Source organism: Hippocampus bargibanti, linkage group LG10, assembly GCF_051943395.1.
Source record: "Hippocampus bargibanti isolate YZ-2025 linkage group LG10, ASM5194339v1, whole genome shotgun sequence".
NCBI lineage: Eukaryota > Metazoa > Chordata > Actinopteri > Syngnathiformes > Syngnathidae > Hippocampus > Hippocampus bargibanti.
Window position 1 is genome coordinate 23,501,993 of NC_142743.1, and position 13,397 is coordinate 23,515,389.

A 13,397-nucleotide genomic window follows, 5' to 3' on the forward strand; every position below is an offset into this window, starting at 1 on the left:
GTCACCGACAACAATATCTCATGTCTGCTAGTTCTTTCTCGCTTCTCTGTTTTTATACGCGACTCCATTCCGGCTTAATAGAGATTCCAGTTGAGAAAATCTAACGTAGTAGTTTACCAAACAATGCTACGAATAAAAAATGAGATTTGACTCTAGGTCGGTTTGGCGAAAAATTGGCCTTGTTTGTCTATCCGCGCACCAGCTGGCCAATCAGTGGCGTCCGCAGCTGAACAGTTCAGTCAGATATGGCGCCCAGCTCGAAATCTGAAATGGACATCAAACGAAAATCCCAAAGAAGACACAAAGACCATGTCGTAAAACTTCTCGTGAGGGGGAAGGTATGTTTGCTATTTACTATTATGTCTTTCTGTGAGTACAGCAACGATGGTTTGAGAGTAATATGATGCGAGCTCTATTTTCATGGACGTTAGAGGCCAAGTTGTTGCTACGACCTAGCTCGTTAGCTAACTCACGCGAATTAACGAAAGCGAATGGTTGAAATATCATAAAAATAATAATAAATTACATTTACATACAAGGGCTTTACAAAGCTCTCAAAGACATGGACATGGAGCACCTTTTTCATGCTGGCGTTTGTGGGTTACACTTGGCGCATTTTGTTGCGTGTACAAATACTCGGTAGTTTGATAAGCGTACACTTTTTTAACATGACGTGCGAAGAGTAAATTAACCAAACAATAACCACATCAAAATTGGATTGGATTGGATTTGCCTTTTATTAGTCTCGCAGTGGAGAAATTTACATTTCACAGCAGCAAAGTTATGAAAGGAATGAAAGTAGAAAAACAAAATACAGGAGCTCTCGCGGCGTCGTCTTGAAGTCAAAAGAAGATAAAAAACATAACAAATAACATGACAACACAAAGACACAGAGGGTCATTCATTCTTAAAGGACAACCTACACCATTTTTTGTTTCTTAACTGACATCAGAAAAAGTTTTAGAGCATCTAAAATACCCAAAACACGCAGGCTGATATTTTTAGTCAAATGCAAAACACCAATAAAAATGACTTAGTGTCTCAAAATTACTTCAAAACGACATGTCAGTACAGCTTGCCTTGCTTGACAATCAAAACAATGGCTTCAGATTCGGAGAAGATGCTTTCTTGTTACTCATCCAGTTATGAATATGATTGAACTAGTACTGAAGAGGAAAGCATAAATGTTTGCAATCGATTACAGAAGTCCTTCCGTCTCATTTTGAAGCGTCTGAACTCCAATGAATATCCAATGTATAGTGTTTTGAGATGGGTATTTTAAACCATCATGTGTTCCTGTGCATCCTTTCACATTTTCCCAATTAGTAAAAAAAGCAAGCACACAAATCTTTTAGCTATAATTGTTTCTTTCTGCAGCTTTCAGGGAAGATTTCTCAACATCTTTTCAGGAAGCTCCCCCCTCGAGTGTGTGTTCCCTTAAAGAACATTGTCAGTGAGGAATACTTGAAAGCAGGGTAAGTGTTAAGAATGGCCGAACAATTTAAAGGACAACCGACACCATTTTTTTTTTTTTTTTGAGTAACTGACATCAGAAAAACGTTTTATAGCATCTAAAATACCCAAAACACGCAGGCTGATATTTTGAGTCAAATGCAAAACACCAATAAAAATGACTTCAAGTGTCACAAAACTGCCACAAAGTGAGCTCGGAACTGGCGAGATTCAGAAGGTCCCACCCCCTTGTTCATGACATCACACCAGGATACTCCTTCACAAACTGCCTTGCTCCAGAATCAAAACAATGGCTTCAGAGAGTTCAGATTTGGAGACGACGCTTTGTTGTTACTCATCCAGTTATGAATATGATTCAAATAGTTATGAAGAGGTCGATTAAAGGTCCCATATCAATTCGAGCTGTCAATGACAGCAATGTAGCACCCAGAAAATGCAGAAGATGGCGCCCAAGCATTATTTCTGTAGTTTTCCTTCTAATTTCGCCATCTACATGGTGTTTTCAGATGAAAAAAAGTACCCAAAATGCATTGTGTATCGCTTTCTCGGTCAGAGGCGTTCCCTCCGTGACAGCACGTAGGGATTCGTCATCACCTTGAAAACAAGACTTCCTGAATATTCAGCGCCAGTCTTAAAATCTAGCTATATGCGATGGAATCTTTGTAAAATGCGCTCAGTAGAAGTCATTTGAAATGATTTTACAAATTATGGATGCAACTCCGGAAGTGTCGGTTGTCCTTTAACAGAAGCAAACAAGTGTTGCAGTGATGCAATCCTTACCTGTTTGTTTGTTTGTTCCAGGCATATCTTTCTTGGTTTCACCAAGTGTGGCCGCTACGTTTTGTCCTACACCAGAGATTGGGGAGAGGATGATGAGTACTATTTCTACACTTACCATCTCTATTGGTGGGAGTTTAATCTTCACAGTCAACTCAAACAGGTAAAAAAAGAAAGAAAGCATTATCCAACTTTGTTAGCTCAATTTTAACTCATTTTGATTGGTGTTTTGCATTTTACTAAAAATATCAGCCTGCGTGTTTTGGGTGTTTTAGATGCTATAAAACGTTTTTCTGATGTCAGTTAGGAAACAAAAAAAAATGGTGTCGGTTGTCCTTTAATTAAGTGAATCATCTCACATCTTTTTGTCTCTTGTATATGATTTCATTGCAGGTCCAATATGTGCGCCTGTTTGCTGGCGAAGAAATCTACAACGACCTTTACCTCACTGTGTGCGAATGGCCAAATGACCAGTCTAAAATTGTCGTCTTCGGTTTTAAGTAAGACATCATTTATTTGTGTTACTCTTCTTCTACTTCTTTTCCTTTTGGATTTTTCCTTCAGGGAGTCGCCACAACAAATCAATGTCCTCCATCTTCAGAGGTTTGATTTGCATGATTTGGTTTCCTCTAATACTAGGATGCATCTGGGAAATTAAAAAAATGGGCCAAGTGCCCCCGTTGTATCTGAAAAGGGGGCCAAATTCTAAAATTGATGGGCCTGATTTAACTAGATTGCCAAAGTATACACAACTGATTGAAATAATAATAATAATAATAATAATAATAATATAATACATTTAATTTATAAGATAGCATATAGATATCTAGCTAGGTAGCCAGCAACCGTGACCCCGTTCAATCGGGAATAACTGAAATAGATCAAGTTAGCCAGCTAGCTAATAGATAACTAATAGCTATCTAGCTAGATAGACAGCAAATAGATAGCTAGCTAGGTAGCCAGCAACGGTGACCCCGTTCAACCGGTAATAACTCAGATAGATCAAGTTAGCTAGCTAGCTAATAGATAACAAATAGCTAGATAGATAGCTAGTTAGACAGCAAATAGATAGCTAGCTAGGTAGCCAACAATGGTGACCCCGTTCAACCGTGAATAACTCAAATAAATCAAGTCAGCTAGCCAGCCAATAGATGACCAATAGATAGATAGCTAGTTAGACAGCAAATAGCTAGCTAGCTAGGTAGCCTGCAACTGTGACCCCGTTCAACCAGGAATAACTCAGATAGATCAAGTTTGCTAGCTAGCTAATAGATGACTACTAGCTAGTTAGCTAGCGAGCCAGCTAGTTAGTTAGCTAGCTAGTTAGACAGCCAATAGATAGCAACTAGATAGCTGGCTAAAAACTAAGTGATATTTCATTTGGGAATGTAGCTTTGAGATCTTAATGTCTAGAGAATGAAAAAAAAGCTGATTTTTCACCTTGTACCATAATAGTTGAAAATGACGTGAATAGCCCCCATTTAATGTTTGGATATATGCTGCAACATTTCAGCTCTCTCCTGAGGAACTTAATGAGCGCCGAGAACTGCAAAGACATCTGCATCACAATCGTTTCAATGACTCCACCTCAGGCTTGCGCTGAGCGCGGCACACCTCCCTCCACCACATCTATACGCAAAGGTACACAAATACAGTCCTGCTAACCTCACTTCCTTAGCATGTCTCCTGTAATTGTCATGTGGGGTCTCTGCAGGAAGTGGTCAGTGTCTGGAGCACGGCTACGTTCTCAACAGCAAGTATCAGGTGGTGTACCCCTTTCCCACTTTTCAGCTTGCTTTCCAGCTGAAAAAGGACCAGGTCATCCTGTTAAATACCAGCTACTCTCTGGTGGCTTGTGGCAGCTCTCTCTGCCAAGGTAATTTAAATTTGCTGATAAATCTCAACTAACTCTTGTCATTTAATTATAATACCATAGCAAATTTATTATATATAAAATAAGGTATGTTTTGTGTCGTTTTTAGAAAATTAAAAATTAGAAAATGACGTTTTATGGGGACCTGACAACGGATTATTTTCATTTTAATGGTTTCCTATGGGGAATTAATTTTTGGGATACACACTTTTCGCCTTATACACTCTGGCCTAGAACCAATTAAGTTCGTAAGCCACTGTATATGAAAAAGCGCCACTAGAAATGCTCAAGTCACATTTGGTCCACATTCAGCATGAATCACAATATTAAAATGATGCCGGCGTTTGTTGTTGTGGTGCTTATGCCCTTGTTAACTGATATTGCAGTTAATCTGCTTTGTTTCTTTTGTTTTAGGCAAGGCTGGTCCTTCATCCCAAATTCTTTACACAAAAAGAGCTGCTGTGTCACATCAGGCATCCCCGCCATCCTCTCCTACCACTGCACGTTCCTCATTGTCTCAGGGATGTCCTGATGGGGAGCAAACACAGAGCAGCAGATTCACCCACGTGGCCCTTTCTTCGAACCAATCGCAAGCAGTGATGCGAGCTCGAGACTTTGTAGCCGACCTCTTACGACAGGCACAGGGTGGAGCCGGCAGAAGTGAAAGAGAAGGATCGCAGAAACCCTCAGAACCGTTGGCGGTTAACGCTCACCAGGAGGAGCAGGATTGCCGCAAGGCAATGCACAACGAAACACGGACTTCTTTGCCACAAATGTCCACGTCGTGCCAGAGTTCGCTGCAGTCGACAGAACAATTGTCTGCCGCGTCCTCTTCGTCATTGCCTTCTTCCCCTCCGACGTCATCGGCATCGCAGGAGACTGATGCGAGTGAGCCTGGATATGTCAACTACTCGTGTCTGCACTATTGCTTCCGTCCGGGTTTACTGGAGCAGAATACAGGAGGCGATACAGGTGAATGAACAATTTTACAGTCATACATGGATACCTCGGCTTACGAACCCCTTGGTTTACGAACTTTTCGGGTTACGAACGTTCCATTTATGGAAAGTTTACCTTGGCATACGAACTATTTTTCGGGAAACACACGGAGCGTCACAGTGAGTGATGTGTCTTTCGTGAACGAGCCCGTTCTTCTAACAACCAAATGGCAACCGACTGTTTTTTTTTGTCCTCTATTCCCCGCCCCCAGTCTTCGGTTAAAGCCACGTGATTGTTCAAGAACGCAGCAGTGACGCAGGGGGGTTTAAACATTAAAGAGACAGGCAGATGACAGTGAGAGAGTTTCAACTTTGATAGTTCAAAGGCAGAGTGTAGACTGCAAGGTTAAAATATCCCATCAATCAGGCTCCACAAATAACCCGCACAAGCCATCTATACACTTGATGCAAAAAGCTATCAACCCAGGGAAACAGAAGACAATTGATGAGGAACTAGATAAAATTATCACAAAGCACTTACAAGGGATCATTCCTCAAGATGGTGAACGAAGATGGTTACATTCCTCATCAAGTGTTTAATGCTGATGAAACCGGCCACTCCATTCCATCAAGCCATCAAAAACCATCACAAAGGTCAATAAAACAACTTTATTATACGGTACAGTTCATTTCTTTTTTGGTGTTTTGCATTTGAGTAAAAATATCAGCCTGGGTATTTTAGATGCTATAAAATGTTTTCCTGATGTCATTTAGGAACCAAAAAAATGGTGTCGGTTGTCCTTTAAAGTTACTTCCTGCCAGGAAGTGCACATGTTTCAGTCTGCAATGAAAATGTTTGAAGTTGTCTTGTGAAGCTGGACACTTTACACCACTTGCCTTTGATATATTTGCTCATTGTTTTTTTGCATCAAAAGGTTACGAAGATGATAAAGTACAGCTGCCTTTCACGGTCACTGATCTTAAAGGGCGGAGCCTGCAGCTGATCAGCGAGCCACACGATGGACAGGTCAGTGACAGAATGTGAAAGGCGCTTATAAATGAAATGTATTATTATTATTATTATTATTATTATTATTATTATTATTGTGGAAATATCAAGCGTGGCTTTCAAAGCATGCCAGTAAGACTAATGGACAATGTACAGTGATACCTCGTCTCACGAACGCTTTTGCTAACGAACCTTTTGCCTTACGAACATTAAATTCTCGAGAATATGATCTTGGCATACGAACTAGTCTTCGGGAAACACACGGAGCGCCACAATGGCTGGCGAACAGCGCCACCATGGCTGCTGGGCTACTTTCCCACTACTCACTTTCTTTGACTGTACTCAGTGAAGACGTGGTTTGTTATGGAGTGGATACTTTTGCTGTTATGGGACTGAAAAAGCCCCCACCACAGGCTAGTGTTCAGCCAAAGAGGACACAAAAGAAAATGACGGTCGAATAGAAGAAGGAGATCATCGAGAAACACGAACGTGGTGTGCGTTTGTGTGACTTAGCGTCCCAGTACCAGTATGCTAAGTCGACCATTGCTAAGTGTGGCTAAAGGTGTTTCTGTGTTGTCTAAGCAACGGTCTCAGGCAATCGAAGAGGTTGAAAAACTTCAGTTGATTTGGATTAACGAAAAACAGCTAGCAGGGGACATTGTGAGTCAGGGTATTATCGCAGAGAAAATATGGCAACTTCACTCGGATATCATCAAGCGGCAACTACATCAACGACTATCACAAAGGTCAATAAAACAGCTTTATTAGACAGTACAGTTCATTTCTTTAATTATTATTTTAACATATTCATAACTGGATGAGTAACAAGAAAGCATTTTCTCCGAATCTGAAGCCATTGTTTTGATTCTGGAGCAGGGCAGTTTGTGAAGGAGTATCCTGGTGTGACGTCACGAACAAGGGGGCGGGACTTTCTGAATCTCGCCAGTTCCGAGCTCATTTTGTGGCAGTTTTGGGACACTTTGTCACTTTTTTATTGGTGTTTTGCATTTGACTAAAAATATCAGCCTGCGTGTTTTGGGTATTTTAGATGCTATAAAACGTTTTTCTGATGTCAGTTAGGAAACAAAAAAGTGGTGTCGGTTGTCCTTTAAAACTTAGTAATTGTGCATGAAAATTGACCATGTATTTCCAGAGTGTGTGTGTCGAGCAGCTGACGCTGGACTTTGAGTATCTAATTAATGAGGTGATCAGGAAAGATGCTGCCTGGGCGCCGCAGTTCTCCTCTTTCAGTGACTACGATGTGGTCATATTAGAGGTAACAAAACCAAACGTTTTGTACAGTGATACCTCGGTTTACGAGCCCCTTGGTTTACGAACTTTTCGCTTTACGAACGTTACATTGATGACAATTTTGACGTCATGAAATCGGCTGATGAAACCGGCCACTCCATTCCATCAAGCCATCAACGACCATCACAAAGGTAAATGAAATGACTTTATTATACGGTACAGTTTATTTCTTTCATTATAATACCATAGCACATTTATTATACATAAAACAAGGTATATTTTGTGTCGTTTTAAGAAAATGAGAAAGTAGAAAATTATGTTTTATGGGGAGCGGGGAACGAATTATTCTCATTTTAATGGTTTCCTATGGGAAATTAATTTTTGAGATACACACTTTTTTGCCTTACACACACTGTCTGGGAACCAATTAAGTACGCAAGCCAAGGTATCACTGTCTTTGAAACGACTTTTGTGCCCGCTAATGGTATTTTCACCTTGTCTGTCAGGTGTGTCCGGAGACCAACACCGTGATGATAAGCATCGGTCTTCTGTTATTGGCCTTCTCGCCCTCAGAGCGTTGCAGGTGCTTGTCGTCTTCAGTGACTTCTTTAGGAAAGAATTTGAATTTGTTCTTCAAACGTGCACGCTTTTCCTCTCCGCAGGCCCAACACGTACCATTCAAACCTGCAGGTCAGTTGGGACCTGAACACAGGCGTCTGTTCCACTGTGGGCGTCGGTGACTTGACAGAGGTCAAGGGTCAGACCAGGTGAGTAAACACCTTGTCTGATGCATGATCTAAACTCTTTGTGTTGTCGTATTATTTGTTATTTATTTATTTAGTTTTTTGTTGTTCTTTTGACTTTTGTTTATGTAGACATTAGGAAGAAATATTGTGCTAAGTCTATTCTCTTTATCTTTTAGTGTAATACCGTACAATAACTATCTGGATGGCTGGCTAGCTATTAGCTATCTATTGCCTTGCTAGCTAGCTTTCTATCTATTTGTCTTACTATTCTATTTGAGTTACTTCCGGGTTGAGTGGTTGTGGCTGCCGCTGCTCACCCACAGAAAAAAATATCCTGTAACTGTAAAGTGACCTTGAGAGTTTTGAAAGGTGCTTATAAATTCAATATTATTATTATGTTGCATTGCACTGTGTAAGATACTGTTAGCTGTCAAACTGGCTATGTAGCTGGCTATTAGCTATCTAGCTGGCTATCAGCTATCTGGCTGGCTACCTAGCTATCTATCTATTTGCTATCTATTAGCTGTCTGGCTGGCTATATATTAGCTATTTAGCTGGCTATTAGCTATCTGTCTGGCTAGCTATCTTGCTCGCTAGCTATTAGCTATATATTAGCTAGCTTTCTATCTATTTGAGTTACTTGCGGGTTGAGTGAACGCTGGCGCGTGTGGTTGCCGCTGCTCATCTACAGAACAACTTCTCCTGTGACTGTAAAGTGACCTTGAGAGTTTTGAAAGGCGCTTAGAAATGAAATGTATTATTATTATTATTATTATTATTATTATTATTATTATTATTATTGTTTATCCACCCAATTTATTGCACCTGGAGTAATAACATCCATTCAGTAACATACAGTATGCAACTTGTCTTTTGTCTTAGCGGGCACGTATGGAGTTCTTACAGGAAGTCATGTGCAAACACACTGACAAAATGGCTCATTCCCGAGAGCAGCTCGCGCAACATCAATCGAATGACCAACGAAGGACTACACAAAGGTCAGTTTCACCTGCAGGTTGACACTCTACTTCATGACACAGTGACATACCTTGGCTTACGAACTTAATTGGTTCCCAGACAGTGTGTATCCCAAAAAATAATTTCCCATAGGAAACCATTAAAATGAGAATAATCCGTTCCCAGGTCCCCATAAAACATCATTTTATACTTTTTGTAAGCCTTAAAACTACACAAAATATACCTTATTTTATGTATAATAAATGTGCTATGGTATTGTAATTAAAGAAATTAACTGTACTGTATAATAAAGTTGTTTTGTTTACCTTTGTGATGGTCCTTGATGGCTTGATGAAATGCATAGCTTTTTGCATACAGTGTCTCAAGGAGCTTTTGGTTGTACATCTTACACGTTGTGATATTGCAACAGCACACTAGAAACTTCATTAATAGCTGGTTCCCTTGCTTGTCTTTTCATTTTAAATTGAACTGATGGCTAGTGCGGGTTATTTGTGGAGCCTGATTGATGGGATATTTTAACCTTGCAGTCGACACTCTGCCTTTAAACTATCAAAGTTGAAACGAGTCCAAATTTCACTGTTTTCTATCCATTTCGTCACTCTGTTGTCTGCCTGTCTCTTTCGTGTTTAACCCCCCCCCCCCTTTGAATTTGATTAAAAGGACTTAAGAAATGTTGACTTAATGCTTCCTCTTCTCCCATGTAGGATCATCTCTTCAGGTATTGGCTGATAGCGACAGATGCACCTGGATTGTCCTGTGATGTCATCGCGCAACCGGTAAAAAAAAAATCAAAATGAATTGCACTGTGATAACATGTACTTGCTGTCATAACTACATTTATTTGTACTTAATGTTGTTTAATTTGTAAGTATAAAAAGCAAGAAATAGACAACTATTTACGTAGAGTTCTTTACTTACACGGTATAAAAAGAGTACCTGAAGGAGGACTGAAGAGTACTTAATGTACGTCAACTCGGATCTGTGCCATTGATACATTTGTGTCTACAATGGCACTAATTATTGCTGCTCGTCAATAACTTGTTCCTTCCTGTGGCTGAAACCGGCCTGATCCCGTTCTGTAGACTCACTGGGCGGCCATTTTCTCTCTTAACATCTAAAAAACGTGTTTCATAGTTGTTAAGGGTTTTCAAGTCCCATACATGTTTAACAGTTGAATGTGACATTGTATATTCAGCACGAGTAATTAAAATGATTTTGTTAAGATGAAATATTCAAACGTCTGTATAAGCTCTTAGTCGTACAGGAGTGATCCATCGATGAGAAGGTTTCTTCAGTTGTCATCTGTACTTCTTTGAAGGTGTGGGATGTTTCGATTATTATCCGAGAAGCTTCGTCAGCAGCGACCTATTTTTTTTGCTGGTAGTTTTGGCCCTATATATATATATCCCTACTGTCCAGACGTGGCGGTGCCAGACTCTGCTATGATTGATCCCTGCTCAGGTTGGGGGGGGGGCAGAGGACTACTCCCTGCGGCCACACTGATTACTTCTCGTGTCTTGCCTGAGTATGCGGTCTACGGCTGGCCACAAGGTGGTGCAATTAATTTGCACAAGGGTGTATTTGATCTGTGAAGGGCATGAAGAGGAAATGATCGACAAAGTAAAGATGACAAACGGCAACGTTTTCAGCCCCATCACATCATATTTTTTTAATGGCTACCAAAGGTGATGAAAACAAGGCCACGGAACGCTCATATAAATGCAATCATATAGAATACGAGCTCAGTTAGGGTAGCAATCTCTCAAAGGCACAGCGTATCACTTGGCCAAATGAAAAAAAAAAACAACGTACAGAAAGTAAATCAAATATGGCACCCCATAACCAGTTGCCATTAGCAAGCTCACAAAATCCCATAATAATAAAAAAAAAAAAAACCCTGCATAGACATTACTTAAAAGGCAATGCAAGTGATTTTTAGACATCACAAGGACAAATTTACCACATCATCTGGCTAGCGCTGAAAGGACAACCGACACCATTTTTTTGTTTCCTAACTGACATCAGAAAAACGTTTTATAGCATCTAAAATACCCAAAACACGCAAGCTGATATTGTTCGTCAAATACAAAACACCAATAAAAATGACATCATGTCCCAAAACTGCCACAAAATGAGCAAGGTTCAGAAAGTCCCGCCCCCTTGTTCGTGACGTCACGTCAGGAAAGTCCTTCACAAACTGCCTTGCTCCAGAATCAAAACAATGGCTTCAGAGGGTTCAGATTCTGAAAAAGATCTTTCTTGTTACTCATCCAGTTATAAATATGATTTAAATAATTCTCAAGAGGAAAGCATAAATGTTTGCAATCGATAAAAGAAGTCCTTCCAGATCAATTGGAGCCGTCTGGACTCCAATGTAGCGTCCCAGAAAATGCACAAGATGGCGCACAAGCTCCGTTGGAAATGCGCTGATTTGTCTGCTGGGAATTTGTGTCGAACGATTCACCATGGCGTTATTTATGTATTTTCCTTGTAATTCCGCCATCAACACGAAGTTTTCAGACAAAAAAAGAGTACCCAAAATGCATTGTGTGTCGCTTTCTCAGTCAGGGGCGTTCCTGATGTGACATCACGTCAGGAATCGTCATCAACTCGAAAACAAGACTTCCTGAATATTCAGCGTGAGTCTTAAAACGTTAAACATAGCTGTATGCGGTGGAATCTTTGTCGAACACGCTCAGTAGAAGTCATTTAAAGTCATTTTACAAATTACGGACACAACTTGCCCGGAGGTGTCGGTTGTCCTTTAAGTTCCGGGAAGGCACGGGGATCATCCATGAATACATGACGAAATTGAAACAATGGAAGCACAAAGAGCAAAAAAAATTACATCATTGGTATAATGGGTGCTCCCATTTTCTTATACAGTGATACCTTGGCTTAAAAACTTAATTGGTTCCCAGAAAGTGCGTGTAAGGCGAAAAGTGTTTATTCCAAACATTAATTTCCCATAGGAAACCATTAAAATGAGAATAATCCATTCCCAGGTCCCCATAAAACATAATTTTCAACTCAATAAGCGTTAAAACTACACACAATATACCTTATTTTATGTATAATAAATGTGCTATGGTATTGTAATTAAATAAATAAACTGTACTATATAATAAAGTCGTTTTATTTACCTTAGTGATGATCATTGATGGCTTGATGGAATGGATAGCTTTTTGCATAAAGTGTCTCAAGGAGCTCTGGGTTGTACATTTTACGGGTTATTTGTGGAGCCTGATTGATGGGATATTTTAACCTTGCAGTCTACACTCTGCCTTTGAACTATCAATAAAGTTGAAACGAGTCCAAATTTCACTTTGTTTTCTATCCATTTCCTGAAATGGCATTTCTATGCCATTTCAGGAGCTCGTTTGTGAATGACACATCACACATTGTGCCGCTGCGTGTGTTTCCCGAAAAATAGTTCCTATGCCAAGATTATATTCTCGAATTGTCGTTATTTCGTTAGCCGAGGTATCACTGTACTGTAAATGCTCACACTGGACAAGCACACCCAACATCAAAGTATCTTTGAGCAATTCAGAGCCATGTGTGCAGGATGTGATGAATTGATGGGATTAAAGCAAAGTGTGTGTGTGTGTGTGTGTGTGTGTGTGTGTGTGTGTGTGTGTGTGTGTGTGTGTGTGTGTGTGTGTGTGTGTGTGTGTGTGTGTGTGTGTGTGTGTGTGTGTGTGTTTTCCTCTAAGACGGTGTGTTGTGTTTCTCTGGCAGAGTGGGCAATCTGAAATCGGTCCTGGGTTGCTTGGCGGGCGGCTCCAACAGCTCCTTGTCTTCCAGCACGCTCAATGAACTGGACTGCAAGACCAGATCTGCGCTCTCCTCCTCGCTCTCCTCATCTTCATCCTCATCTTCCTCATCTGAAGAAGAAGAAGAGACGGCGAGATGTACAAAAGGAATAACCAGAGATGAGAATTTTCAGCCCATTGGTGGTTTTTCCCACTTTTTCAGCTCAAAATGACCAGATAAAACTATATATGTATTCTCGCTTTTTCGCTGTTCATTTCCTGTTTCGGCTTGTGTTGGCAGAAAGCGCCATTTTGATTGGATGATCCTGATTTAGGTGCCGCTGATGTCGAAACAGGTAAACGCCCCCTTTTAAGTAAGTGACTACTAAAAGAAATGGAGGATTCGCCTTTGTGGAAAGAACCGGTTCTAAAATTGAGCGATTCTAATTTGCATGGAAACAATAGTAGCGATGAAACAGTCGAATGTCAGTGGTACGATGACAAGACTCATGCTAACGTTAGCATCAATATACTTCTGTGAGAGACAGCAGAAAGCAAGCTAATGAGCAGTGTGCAGGCTAGCTAGCAGTGTGTATG

The 13,397-nt window shown here is 40.4% G+C and overlaps 2 protein-coding genes across 6 annotated transcripts in view; one reads left to right on the top strand and one right to left on the bottom strand.

The window, feature by feature from the left end:
* On the top strand, positions 1–12,927 carry dcaf15 (DDB1 and CUL4 associated factor 15). Its single transcript, XM_089006517.1, has 14 exons — positions 1–338; positions 1,378–1,475; positions 2,275–2,413; positions 2,644–2,750; positions 3,764–3,891; positions 3,965–4,126; positions 4,538–5,095; positions 5,997–6,088; positions 7,224–7,346; positions 7,828–7,904; positions 7,984–8,088; positions 8,950–9,065; positions 9,750–9,821; positions 12,787–12,927. Exons 1-13 carry the CDS (start codon positions 246–248, stop codon positions 9,803–9,805), a joined length of 1,854 nt encoding a protein of 617 aa, XP_088862643.1. The 5' UTR covers positions 1–245; the 3' UTR covers positions 9,806–9,821; positions 12,787–12,927.
* rfx1b (regulatory factor X, 1b (influences HLA class II expression)) overlaps positions 12,643–13,397 on the bottom strand; it is a 17,941-nt gene continuing 17,186 nt past the window's right edge. For all 5 annotated transcript variants that reach the window (XM_089006514.1, XM_089006511.1, XM_089006512.1 and 2 more), the window contains one exon: positions 12,643–12,932. In XM_089006514.1, coding sequence (XP_088862640.1) covers positions 12,757–12,932 — 176 coding nt within the window. In that variant the 3' untranslated portion in view covers positions 12,643–12,756. The remainder of the gene's footprint in view (positions 12,933–13,397) is intronic.

Bases quoted from the DNA above. Each gene is read 5' to 3' on its own strand.
- dcaf15 (XM_089006517.1), top strand. From the start codon at position 246: ATGGCGCCCAGCTCGAAATCTGAAATGGACATCAAACGAAAATCCCAA. The intron at 2,414-2,643 runs GTAAAAAAAGAA...ATTTCATTGCAG, and splicing joins TTCACAGTCAACTCAAACAG to GTCCAATATGTGCGCCTGTT. The intron at 3,892-3,964 runs GTACACAAATAC...GGGTCTCTGCAG, and splicing joins CACCACATCTATACGCAAAG to GAAGTGGTCAGTGTCTGGAG.